At 47.5% G+C, this 13924-nt stretch overlaps 1 protein-coding gene across 1 annotated transcript in view; it reads right to left on the bottom strand.

Moving 5' to 3' along the window:
- The window catches only part of LOC147601454 (serine/threonine-protein kinase MARK1-like), a 36117-nt gene extending 29469 nt beyond the window's left edge, over nucleotides 1-6648 (bottom strand). Inside the window, 3 exon segments of the mRNA XM_086744673.1 lie at nucleotides 83-136; nucleotides 798-1001; nucleotides 6283-6648. Of these exon segments, the coding sequence (XP_086600799.1) occupies nucleotides 83-136; nucleotides 798-1001; nucleotides 6283-6648 (624 nt within the window).
- Nucleotides 6649-13924: the final 7276 nt, after the last annotated feature.

Below are 13924 nucleotides of genomic sequence, written 5' to 3' on the forward strand. Positions count from 1 at the left end.
GGGGCCAAATATTTTTGTCAAGTAAATAAAAGATCACAGTTCAACTGTTTATATACTTTCAGATGTTATGGTATATTCTTACCTTTTGCAGACTAGTAGGATCTAGCTGGGTTTTTTCTATTATTTTCACAGCAACCTTGGGAGAAAATAAACAACCAGAGATTATTAAACTCAGAAAAATATTTGAACAAAAATATACCACACCTCTGTAAGCAAAAGCAGAGATGTCTGCTTTTATGCATTTCATCAAGCAAAATTTCCTTACCAATTAGGATCTACCAGCAGGAGCTCAAAACTTTGCCACCAAATGGTTCCACTAAGGAATCAGTTTTATACTTCTGTCATTGCTTTGACAGAACAAGGTTATCCTGCCCACTGCAAAATCAGGCCCTCCAAACACAAGACCTATCTATCAATAGATTTCAATATCAAGGATCTATCTATCTGCCAACAGATTATCAATGTCAATGAAATGTATCTATCAATAGATTTCTCTTCAGTTTTGGAAATGCTTGAGGACGAACAGACGCCCTCCCAGCCCCAAAACAACCCTCCATGTGCAACAGACTTTTTGATCTCTTCACCAAGAAGTTCTATTTTTTAAAAAGGGCAAGTGGTCAGAGGGAGAAAACTTGGGCACCTCAAAACTTTTCCTATATCCTGAAACAGCCTCTTTGCATCTTCCTTTACGTTGACAAAAAAAAAAAAGTATATTTTTTTATTCATAAGAGAAAGGTAAAAGAATAGTAGAAATACTTATTATAAAGACAGCCAAAAAGAACATAAAACACACTTACCTCTCTTCCAGTAAGCACATGCCTTGCCAGATTCACTTTGCCAAAATTTCCTTTTCCTATTGTTTTCAGTAAGCGATAATTTCCAATGTGAGCATGCTCTTCATTGGTAGATGTAATGGAGTTTCTGCATCGGGGGATGTTTTGTCTGCTACTTGACTTGATAGGCTGGACGTGTTGTTCAGTGCATCCATCCACAGAGGTATGCTGGAAGGCAGACAAAATGGTTGGGAATTTCACTACTTGGATTTTGGATAGTTGTAGGAGAACAGACTAAAAGCATACAAAGGTGTAGAAGGGAGTCATTCATTTACTTTGACAATATAATGGATAACTTTCAATGGTAGCCTAAGCAGAACATGCTGTCTTTGGGCAGGCTTCGATGCCCATCTCAAACTCTTTCTGCAGACTCTTTACTTACCAGCTCCAAAAGCAAAACTAGAGACACCTTGGCAGTAATCAACAAACCATGAGAGACTTTTTAAAATATGAAACTATACCAAACTATACACTACACCGCTATGCTGCAAGTAAACTTGCCTAATCATGACCAAATTTAGTCTTTTAAAAGTACACACTACAAAAAAATTGTACTTTAGCATATTTGGAAACAAGGTTTCACTCTGGTTTTTTCTTTACTTTCTTAACTTTTTCTTAACTAAATCTGTTTGCATCTTTTTGTAAGTTACAGAAGTTCTCATTCAATCTACATCTTTATTTAAAAAGAATAACCTAGTCTTTAAAAGAAAACTCGATGATATCTCATAAATATGTTTTAGATCTCAAAAAGCCTGAAGAACTAAAAGGATGTTATTTTTAATGCATGCCAACAGATCATCCCACATGAAGTGTTAGTCACCGAAATGTGCAGTGCTGCTGTACTCTTTAACTTCCAAGTATATAAGGGGCAAGATACAGATGGGGCTTGGAAATGCTCCAAAGAGAAACCAAAGTAACAGAAGATGTCAAAGGGGTGCTAAGAGTTTCAGTCATTAAAATGCTTTCTAACATTAGTGGCAGGTATGTGCAAACGTTCAACAGGTAAACTTTAGCCTCTAACCTTTTAAGTTACAGATTTTAAGGCAGCCAAACACTGTAGGTAGAAACAGTGTCTTCTCAGACTAGTTTTTAGATTTTGTAACAGGAAGGCATGCTTACTCCCAGCTCACTCCGTTCCTGCTAAGCATAAAGCACCAACAAAACTCAAAAGATACGTTAATATTTTCCCATTATTGACTGCTTCCATCAAAAAGTGAGTATCTCGTTCTCTTTGTCCAGAGCACGAACTGAGCCTGTTTCCTTACAGCACAGTGGTTCCTAGATCTTTGACCTTAAGCTGAAAGCAGAGACAGAAGGCAGTGGGAGATTTCGCTGTTTCTCCCAACACGCAACCCAACGCTCCATGCTCATCTCACTCGTAATTCCTTATGTAAGCAATTATTTTCTTATACAAAATGGAATTTAAGGCAGCACTTTCAACTTCAGTGTGCAGTTACTATAGACCGAACTCAGTCCCCTCCTGTAAAAACTCAGGCTTACAAATAGACCCACTGAGCCGAGCGGAGTTATTTCACGACATAAGCACTAGTAGAATTGGGGAAACTAGCAAACAGCTGCAACGCAACCGGAAAAAACAAGGAGTATATCACAACCAGAAGGTTCTTCCCAAATGTAGCACAGCTCTGCCTACATCACCTCCAGCATTATGAATTATTCACTATGGGCAGGAGAACGGTCATAGAATCATAGAATCATGGAATGGTTAGGGTTGGAAGGGACCTTCAAAGGTCATCTAGTACAAAACCCCTGCAAGGAGCAGGGACAGCCCCGACTAGATCAGGTTGCTCAGAGCCTCATCCAGCCTGGCCTTGAACATTTCAAGGGATAGGGCATCCACCACCTCTCTGGGCAACCTGTTCCAGTGTTCTACAACCCTCATTGTAAAATATTTTTTCCTAATATCTAATCTAAATCTACCTCCCTTTATTTTAAAACCATTACCCCTCGTCCTATCACAACAGGCCCTGCTGAACAGTCTCTCCCCATCTTTCCTGTAGGCCCCCTTGAGGTACTGGAAGACCGCTATCAGGTCTCCCTGGAGCCTCCTCTTCTCTAGGCTGAACAGCCCCAACTCTCTCAGTCTGTCTTCATAGGAAAGGTGCTCCAGCCCCCTGATCATCTTTGTGGCCCTCCTCTGGACCCTCTCCAACTGGTCCATGTCCTTCTTATGTTGGGGGCTCCAGAACTGGACACAGTACTCCAGGTGGGGTCTCACCAGGGCAGAGTAGAGGGGGAGAATCACCTCCCTTGACCTGCTGGTTATGCTCCTCTTGATGCAGCCCAGGATGCGGTTGGCCTTCTGGGCCGCAAGGGCGCATTGCCTGCTCATGTTGAGCTTCTCGTCCACCAGCACTCCCAAGTCCTTCTCCTCAGGGCTGGTCTCGATCCATTCTCCACCCAGCCTGTATTTGTGCCTGGGATTGCCACGACCCAGGTGCAGGACCTTGCACTTGGCCTGGTTGAACTTCATGAGGTTGGCACGGGCCCACCTCTCCAGCCTGTCAAGGTCCCTCTGGATGGCATCCCCCCCTTCCAAAGTGTCATAGACACCACACAGCCTGGTGTCATCTGCGACCTTGCTGAGGGTACACTCTATCCCACTGTCCATGTCGCCAACAAAGATGTTGAACAGGGCTGGGCCCAACACGGACCCCTGAGGAACACCGCTCGTGACCGGTCTCCACTTGGACATCGAGCCGTTGACCACCACTCTCTGAGTGCGGCCATCCAGACAACTCCTTATCCACCGAGTGGTCTGTCCATCAAACCCATGTCTCTCTAGTTTAGAGGGAAGGATGTCGTGTGGGACAGTGTCAAGGTACTTGCACAAGTCCAGGTAGATGATATCTTTTGCTTGTCCCTTGTCCACCGATGCTGTCACCACGTCGTAGAAGGCCACCAAATTGGTCAGGCACGATCTGCCCTTGGTGAAGCCATGTTGGCTGTCACCAACCACCTCCTTGCTCTCCATGTGCCTTAGCATGGTTTCCAGGACAATCTGCTCCATGACCTTGCCAGGCACACAGGTGAGGCTGACCGGCCTGTAGTTGCCTGGGTCTTCCTTGTTCCCCTTTTTAATAATGGGGGTTATGTTCCCTCTCTTCCAGTCATTGGGGACCTCACCAGACTGCCACGACTTCTCAAATACGATGGCCAGCTGCTCGGCAACTTCATCCGCCAGTTCCCTGAGGACCCGCGGATGGATCTCATCAGGTCCCATGGACTTGTGCACCTTCAGGTTCCTCAGGTGTTCCCGAACCTGCTCTTCCAGTACAGTGGGCGGTTCTTCATCCTCCCAGTCCATGCTTGTGCCTTCCACAGCTTGGGTGGCGAGACAAGAGCCCTTATCGGTGAAGACTGAGACAAAAAAGTCATTGAGTACCTCAGCCTTCTCCATCTTCTGGGTAACCAGGACACTGGTTTCCTTCCGGAGGGGGCCTGCATTCTCCTTGGACTTTCTTTGGTCCCCTACATACCTATAGAAACCTTTCTTGTTGTTTTTGACATCCCTGGCCAGATTCAATTCCGCCAGGGCTTTAGCCTTCCTCACCTGATCCCTGGCCACTAGCACAGCCTCTTTGTAGTCCTCCCAGGCTACCTGTCTCCGCTTCCACCCTCTATAGGCTTCCTTCTTTACTTTCAGTTGGTCCAGGAGCTCATCCACGCAGACCTCCTGGCCTTTTTGCCTGACTTGCTCTTCATTGGGATGCACCTCTGCTGAGCTTGGAGAAGGTGCTCCTTCAATATGGACCAACTTTCCTGGGCCCCTCTTCCCTCCAGGGCTGCCTCCCATGGCACTTTGCTCATCAGGTCCCTGAAGAGGCCAAAGTCTGCCCTCCTGAAGTGCAGGGTAGAGAGCTTGCTGTGTAGTTTCCTCGCTGCCCCGTGGATCTTGAACTCCACCGTGTCGTGGTCGCTGTAGCCACGGCTGTCCTTCAGTTCCACGTCCCCCACCAGTCCCTTCCTGTTGGTGAGCACGAGGTCGAGCATGGCACCCTTCCTTGTCAGCTCCTCTATCGCCTGCAGGAGGAAGTTGTCATCCACGCGTTCCAGGAACCTCCTGGACTGCCTGTGCCCTGCCGTGTTGTCTCTCCAACAGATGTCAGGGTGGTTGAAGTCCCCCATGAGGACCAGGGCTTGCGACCGCAAGGCTGCTCCTATCTGCCTATAGAGGGCCTCATCTGCTCTGTCCTGCTGGCGAGGCAGCCTGTAACAGACACCCAGCATAACGTCTCCTGTCCCTCCCCTTCCTCTAATCCTGACCCATAAGCTCTCTGTCAGCTCCTCCTGCATCCCCAGGCAGAGCTCACGCACTCCAGCTGGTGGCTGACATAGAGAGCGACACCCCCTCCTCGTCTCCCTTTCCTGTCCTTCCTAAAAAGCCTATACCCCTCCATGCTGATGCTCCAGTCATACGAGACGTCCCACCACGTCTCCGTGATGCCAACAAGGTCGTAGCCCTGCTCGTGTGCGCGCATCTCCAGCTCTTCCTGTTTATTCCCCATGCTGCGTGCATTGGTATAGAGACACTTCAGCTGGGCCCCTGACAAAGCCGACTTGCTGGCTGGAGCAACAGGAGTTCTTTTGGACCGCAGTTTAAGTTCACTCGCACTTATCTGCGATCCTTCCTCGGCTTCTGGACACTCGGTGCTGGCACTGGCGCCGTGCTGACAGCAGTGGGCTGGACTGTGCTCCCCCTCCCCCAGCAACACTAGTTTAAAGCCCTCCGGACGAGCCTGGCAAGCCTTTGTCCAAGCACACTCTTCCCCTTCTCAGTTACGTGCACGCCATCTGCCCCTAGTAGACCAGGCTTCTCAAAGCACGCCCCATGGTCTAGATACACAAAGCCCTGGCTCTAAGCACCACTCCTTGAGCCACGAGTTGACCTGCCAGATACGCCTGGACCTTTCAGGCCCTTTCCCTTCGACCGGGAGGACTGACGAGAATACCACCCGCGCCCCAGAGTCTCTGACTGCTGTACCCAGGGCCCTGGAATCCCTTCTGATGTTCCTCAGGCTGCTGCCAGCTGTGTCGCTGGCACCCAGGAAGGGATAGTAGTCGTGGGCCATATGAGGCTTGTTATTCTCTGGTGACATCCCTGATCTGAGCCCCCGGGAGACAGCTTACCTCCCGAGAGAGCACATCAGGTCGGCAGATGGGTGCCTCCGTACCTCTCAGGAGGGAGTCACCCACTACTACCACGCGTCTCTTTTTCTTGGTAGCACTAGTTATCACGCGAGCCGGTCGTGCTACCTTGCATGGCTCCAGTGCCTCCCCCGAGGTGCTAGGTCTTACTTCTTCAGCCTGCAGAGCGGCAAAGCGGTTCTGCAGGGGCACCTCGGGGTTCGGGGGAAGCTGCTTCTTCCTCCTGCTGCGCCTTTGCCCTTGCAACTTTCCATTCATTGGCATCTTCTGCCTACTTACTTACCTCGCGTGTCACTGGGGGGGTTTCTGGCTGGGTGACTGCCTGCTGTGGTTCCAGTGCAGACTCCGCCTGGAACCAAGTAGCCAGCTCTCTCTCAGCCTCCCTGATCACCTTCAGCCGCTTGACCTCCTCCTGCAGCTCAGCCACCTGCTGCAGGAGCTCCTCCAGCTGGGCACACCTGCAGCCAGGGCTGCCGCCTGCCCCTGCCCCAGGAGTAGGGGCCAGGCACTGGCTGTAGCCCGAGGTCTGCACCGCAGCCTCTCCCTTGGGCTCCTCCGTCTGCACGGAGGCATCGACCAGCGCCGGGGTAGCCGGTGCCGGCCTCCCGGACGGAGCTACAGGCTCTGCTCTCAGGCAGATGTTTCCCATGTTGCCCTGAGAGTCAGCAACAGGGAACGGCAAATGCCCTGGGTTGGCACCCTCTCTGACGCGCCCTGTCCTCGCGAGCTGCCTCGCGAACTGCCTCGCGAGCTGCCGCGCCACACCCTTGCCGACGCGCCACGCCCTGTTTGCTTTATGCCTGCACAGAGGCCGGAACGCCCGTGCCCCCTGGCTCCGCCCAGGGCTCCTCAGCCGCTCTCGCGCGACCTGCGGGCTCCTGGCGCCTCGCTCGGCTGCCCACCGAGCTTCCCCGGTTCGGGAATCCCCTCGCTGCGCTGCGCCGCTGCGGATCGTGCGACTCCGAAGCTGTCGCCTCGGCGACTGGACAGGCAAGCAAAACCAGTGCCATAGACAGAGCCAAAGATGGCTTCACAGGATAGATCATTTCAATGCAGATTTGTCGGGGAAAGCAGTCATTTCATCATCATGACAATGTAACACAGAAGCAAATCTGAAGAAGAAGAAAAAAAAAGTAACAAGGTTCACAATCATGACGATTCTGCATGTTGGTCTTTTTGTGACAGAAAAACTAAGCCCCTCCAGAGAGTTTCTTAATTATTCTCATTTAGATTTTCTTCAGAGTCAACCATTCTCCCTAGCTATGCCCAAGGATGACAGAAAGCATGCATAAAGAAGGTCAAGTGTCTTAGTTTGTGAGCCACATATACACATATATAATTTCTAAATTTGAACAGCACTGAATGAAATTCAAATTATTTTTCTTAAGTCTTGTAATAGGCCTCTCTTTTGCACATAAACACTGTGCTATTGTTCGAAAACACAGAGGAATTTAAACTAGAAACTCATCAACTTCTAGAAAGCAGCATTCAATGAAATCGAAACATAGCAAGATTAAGATGTTGGGGGAAAAATAAAGTCAAGTTAGGTTAAATAATGGTATCTCAGAGAGCATTTGCAAACAATGCTAAAGCTAAATTCCACAGAAGCATGCAATATCCACACTGTCTAGAAAATCAGACTATGTAGTTTTAAGATCCTTCTGGTCCATTACAGTACATTCGTTCATTATGCATCAGCTACTACGTGGCTATTTTAAAATGCCTTTTCGGAAGAACAATCTCTAAACTATGAGAAATTTTCCAGGGTGCTGAAAACAATCAGGCTGTAAAAACCAACACTCTCCTTGAAGTTCACTGCTATCTAAAAACAATTCCAGCTAACAACCTGCATTTCCTAGACAAGATTTTAATTAGGGATTCTGATATTTCTCTAGATACCTTGATAATATATCTTAGTATATATATATATAATGTAGAGGGAAACACTACCTTGCTAGTACATCATAAACATGACTCCCTGTATGTTCAGTTTATGTCAGTACTAAATAAAATATCTAGAAATCAACTCATAAAGTTAGATGTTTCTTAAAATAACACACAATTTTAAAGAAAAAAGGTGCAGTATTAAGAGTTCAGAGCTGAAACAACGTATTAGAGAAGCCATTTAGGTATTTCACACATTAGTCAAGCATTTTTTAAAAACTCAAGAAAAAAAACCCATACCAAACAAAATCCTCCACCTTTTTCAGAAATCTCAATAAAGCAATTCTAGCGTTCAATTTTAGATTGTGACTGAAGAGAGCTCAAATAACACTAATTACTCCTAACTTGGCTTGTTTCCGACACATTTGAGTTATTACAGAAAGTCAATGGCACTAAAATCACACGAAAGTTAACCTGACCCATTGCTTCCCCAAGACTCAAAGCTATCATTTTCCTTGTTTACCCAAGGCAGCTTTGCAAAAGCAAGATGATCCGATGCTCAGACACGTTACCTTGGAGAAAGTGCAGAAGAACTAACCCCACCAAGTAGATACAAAGTGCGTGCTCCACTACTTTACTTACTCAGCATCCTTTAGCCATTTAGCTAGCCACTGGAGTAGTATTTTTACTGATTATACACTGTAACTAAACTTACATCATCACATATATTAACTGCTTTTACAGCTAAGTCTTAAGAAGTCCCCCAAACCATGCTGGCCACCAAACCACACAGTCTTCCTCAATCAAACAACCCTGAAGGCCTCTATACTCCTTCTGAGTAACGAGGTAGCTTCCACACATTGATCTGCCTACGCATACACCTCACTTGATTAAACAAATGTCTTAGTCCTGAATTTTCCCCTCCTTGAATCACCGCAAGACAAATTCCCTGGTACGCATGCACCCTGCACCCATGGAAGCAAAGTGCACACATGTGCTGGTAGAAAAGGCACACCACACTTCCTCACTATCTCCTGTTCTGAACTTCAGTTTCTTGCAGCCAATTTTTAGATTCATAACTCCAAGCATTTTCAAGCGTGTGCCATACACATGAGCATTTGTAACAGCTGCAATATTTTGCAAGGCACTCAAAATAGCTAGCACAGACAGAGGGAGTCTGAAGGGTTTAGAAGACCGTCTCATAAAAGGGATCTGATCGGCAACAGCTTTGATTCACAATACCGGGGAAGGAAAGGGAAGAGAGATGAGCAGTGTTTTCCTGGATGTCCAGCTGTTTTCATGTTTTGACTGCTTGCTGTCCATAACTATTCCTGTAGGACTTAGGAGCTTCTAGCAAACCCCTTCAAACAAGCCTTTTTCTTTTGCCGAAGCAACAATCAAACTAAACTAGAAGAGTCCAACTTCTTGAAATATCTTGGTAAACCTCAATGTAGAAACCAACAGAAATGTTCAGATCAGCTTGTTCTGCATCACATATCAAGAGCACCCAGAGGACCAGCTTTGCAGGTATGAAGCATGGTGCAACTCTGAACCACACAAAATGATAGCGTCTGATCCATCAGCTACTGCTAGAAGAAGGGGATTCACTCCTCTTCCAGGTAAAACTCGCATCTCCAAAAAACCACAGCTTACTCTTGCCACATATACGCGTTGCATTGTACTACAATTACTAAAGCACCTCTGGTGTCAATCAAAACATTAGTACAGCACTATCTACTCTTATTTCTAATATCTCTTAGAAACATGAAAAAGTGCTTTGGAGAGGGAATTAAAGAGACTGAATCTAGGCACACATGTTTCTTTTCATAATTTCTTATTAGCACTGAAATGCATACTAGATTTGGAATGCACAACAGAAATCTTGTTATTAAAAAAGAACAAAAAACCCAAACCAAAGCAACCTACTCCACTGAAACAGGATAATATGCAAGACTCAGCTCAGAAAAACTCAAGAAACAAACATGCACACACAGTGAGGGAAAAAGTATATTTGTGGCAGTAAAAACACAGACTCCGTGGATGGTGTTCCAGAGACCTTTATTGTTAGTCAGCAATAGTCTTTTATACTCCAAGTTACACGCGAAGCGCACACACGTAATTATCTAATTTGATTGGTAGCAATATACTGTTCGCGCGCCTTATGCTTCATTTGGATTGGTTATAGTTTTTGGGTTGTCTTTACTATTTTTGCCTTAGGTATTTCCTCGTCTTGTTCTAGTTGCTGCTTTTTGTTATTGAGCAGGCGGAGTTCAAGGACATAGCCTAAATTTGTCAATGTCAAACAGCTGCGTTGCACTTTCTGCCTCCACATTTCCCCCTTTTTGGTTTTCTGCTATCAATACCTGATGTAGCATTCGCTGTATCATTTTTTTTGTAGGCAGGTGACCAAGTGTGGAATGATAATGGTTATACCTAGTATAATGCCTAGTATAATCACAATTCCGATTTTGACCAAGGATAGCAACCACCCAGTTATGCCACACACATGCTTAGCCAATAAAATTACTGATCACACATTACACATATTCATGATTGCTAAGCAAAACTAAGTTTCACTACCTTCTAGTAATTTTCTACTACCTCATTCTTCTACTATTACAGACATAACAACTCCAGTAACTTTCTTATCTATGTTCTGGTTTTGTTGGGTGAGGGGGTCCTAAGGTGGCAGCTTCTGTAGGAACCTGCTAGAAGTCGCTCTCCTTTGTTCAGTGGACTCGACTGGGCCTAGGGCGGACCTGCTGCTGGCCAAGGCCGAGCCAATCGGTAGCAGAATGTCCTGTGATAACGCCTCTGCGATAACGTATTGAAGAAGGGGAAAACAGAAAAAAAAAAAGAGGGAAGGAGAGAAGATGTGAAGCAGCTGAGCAGGGGTAGAGAGGGGAGGTGCAGGCCTCATGGGCCTTGCAGGCCTCACCCTCTGGCCTCCTGCCGGGCAGCCGACTGGGCCCAACTCGGCCCGGCCTGGCCGCAAGAAGTGGAGAGGAGATGAGAAGTGAATAAGACGTAAAAAGGATCCTGAGAGGCATCTGCCAGCCTGTTGTGAGGAACAGCTGCAGATGCCAAGGTTAGTGAAGAAGGAGGGGGAGGAGAAATGCGGCTCCTGGCCGAGATTCCCCTGCAACCTGTGGTGAAGACCATGGTGGAGCAGGTTGTCCCCCTGCAGCCCATGGAGGTCCACGGAGAGGCAGAGATCCACCTGCAGACTGTGGAGGACTCCACGTTGGAGCAGGTGGAGGCCTGAAGGAGGCTGTGACCTGTGGAGGGCCCACTGGAGCAGCTGTTCTGGAGGGACTGCACCCCATGGAAGAGATGACCCACGCCGGAGCAGTTTCATGAAGGACTGTGGCCCATGGGAAGGACCCCAAGCTGGAGCAGGGGAGGAATGCGAGGAGTTCTTCCCCCGACGATGACGCAGCGGCGTAAAACAACGTGTGATGAACTGACCGCAACCCCCATTCCCTCTCCCCTCTGTGTCGGCTCGCGGGGGGGAAGGTAGTAGAGATAATGTTAAGCCCGGGAAGAGGGAGGGGTGGGGGGAGGTTATCTTGTTCCCTGTCTCATTCTCCTGCTAGTTTTAGAAATAAATGAGTATTTTTCCCCAAGTCGAGTCTGTTTTGCCCGTGACGGTAACTTTAAGGATTTCTCCCTGTCCTTATCTCAAACCTTGACCCATTTTTCTTATATTATCTCCCTCTGTTCTCCCAGAGCGTGGGGGGAGCGAGAGAGAGACTGCGTAGTCTGGTCCCGATCGGGGCTGAACTACGACAGTCTTTTTGGCGCTCAGCGTGGGGCTCGAAGGGGCCTCACTAGATCAGTCGTGAGATCATCAGACCTTAGTCTGAGGATCCAAGGTTCAAGCCCCGGTCAGTCCCAAAGGGTTGAGATAAGGACAGGTTTGTACACAGTGTGTTGAAAACAGATTTGTTACGAGTGTTCATTAAGCTGGTTTGGTCATCGTTGGTCACAATGTTGTTTTATTTGTTCTCGCAGTTGTTTTTAGAGCTGTATTGGATAGCACCCTACTTGCCGTATTTTCTGTTTGTCGGTGTTTGTGCACGCTTTATCAATGATGTGTGTTGGATCAAAGGCATTGTTCTGCTGTGCTATGCGGCACTGATTTGTTTAGTGAGATTGCTGGTAACAGGACCATTTTCCTATCTGTACTGAATGGCAGCGGGCAGTGTGCAGAGTGAGGAGGCAGAAGCAGCTCCACCCGGGTATTTCGGGAGCCATCTTGTGGGTGTTGTTTGGAACTATACCTGCTGTTTTGTTCCAGGAAGCCAGGCCGTAGGGGAACATCTGTTTACAGCTTTCCCCACCTTGCCAAGCTAATTTCAACAGCTTTTGAGAATGCTGAATACCCTTTTGATACCCCTACCACCGTGTTCATGGTGACAAGTCTCTTGCAGCTATCTCAGATCTTGATATTGATTAAGTTTAAACAATTTTTAAAAAGTATTATGGCTCCTCCAACCCCTGCAACAGACACTGTGGCTACTCAAACTCCTGCTACAAATGCTGCAGCTACTTCAGCTGCTACGGCAGGCACCGCAGCTACCCCAGCCCCTGCTACGGGCACTGTGATTGCTTCGGCCCCCATGCCAGACACTGTGGCTACTCAAACCTCGGCAAGCAGTACCAAAGAGAAACCAAAAAACCAATCCACACCAGTATCAGTTGTCCCTGTACATAAGAAATACACCAAAAAATCAGTTTGCAAGGTGAAAGAGGATGATGAACCAGGGCCGTCACATGAACAGGGAGAGGCAGAAGGAGAGGTAGTCACCTGATCCCTATCCCTGAGTGAGCTGCGAGATATGCGAAAAGATTTCAGCCTTAATCAAGGTGAGTAACTTGTCACCTGCTTGCTCTGATGCTGGGACAGTGGGCCAGTAGCCTGGAATTAGAAGGCAGGGAAGCCAGGCAGCTGGGATCCTTGTCTAGGGAAGCAGCCATTGACAGGGCGATTGGAAGAGAGTCAGCAGCCTGCAGCCTCTGGAGGCAACTCCTGTCAGGTGTGAGGGACAGGTATTTCTTTAAGGAAGATATTGTATGCACCCAAGCAAATGGAGGGAGGTATACAGTTTCTGAGGGAATTAGCTGTTCGGGAGCTGATTTATCATAACCTGGATGACCCACGAACATCCGTAGATCCAGATGAAACTGAATGCACCTGACCCACGTGGTGGAAATTTGTACAGAGTGCACCATCATCGTATGCCAACTCATTGGCAGCCATGAGTTGGAAAGATGGTGAGATGCCACCAGTACGTGCAGTGGCTAACCAGCTCCGACAATATGAAGACAATCTCTCTTCCCCGATGCGGGCTATAGAAAGACTGACTGGGAAATCTGAAAGCCAGTTTGAAAAACTGTTAGAAAAAACTGTCTGAGGTGTGTCAGAAACTCGAAGATTCTTGCTCCCCACCTGCACGGACCAATATCTCAGCTATTAGAAGAAGACCTCATCCTCCTCCTGCTCAAGGGAGACGGTCCACCCGACGAGATGACCTATGGTTTACCTTGCGTGACCAAGGAGAGGATATGAGGAAGTGGGATGGAAAGCCTACCTCGGCCCTAGAGGCACGGGTACGTGAGTTGCAAGGTAAAACAATCACAAAGGGAGGTTCTTCCAGGCAATTTGCTGCTCCAGTCTCCAGTGGGCAGCTCCCCAGACAGCGCAGAAGGGCTGATCTCACCTCTGATCCTATGGAAGGAACTTCTGATTCATATTCACAGAAAGTGAATAGAAAATATTATAAACAGGACTAGAGGGGCCCTGCCTCCAGCCAGGCGGAGGAGAGGGACAACAGAGTTTATTGGACTGTATGGATTAAATGGCCTGGCACATCAGACCCACAAAAGTATAAAGCTCTAGTAGAGCTTCTTCTCAGAACAAAATTGGTCCCAAAATGTGAACCAAGTTGCTGCAGTTACCTGTACAGAGTGTGCTTTGGAAATCCTTTTTCTTCAAGGAGCAGTAGAGAGCCTAAAGAGCTTGTAGATGAATGGAGATA

The sequence above is a fragment of the Chlamydotis macqueenii genome, chromosome 3 (assembly GCF_036417535.1).
Source record: "Chlamydotis macqueenii isolate bChlMac1 chromosome 3, bChlMac1.mat, whole genome shotgun sequence".
Lineage (NCBI taxonomy): Eukaryota > Metazoa > Chordata > Aves > Otidiformes > Otididae > Chlamydotis > Chlamydotis macqueenii.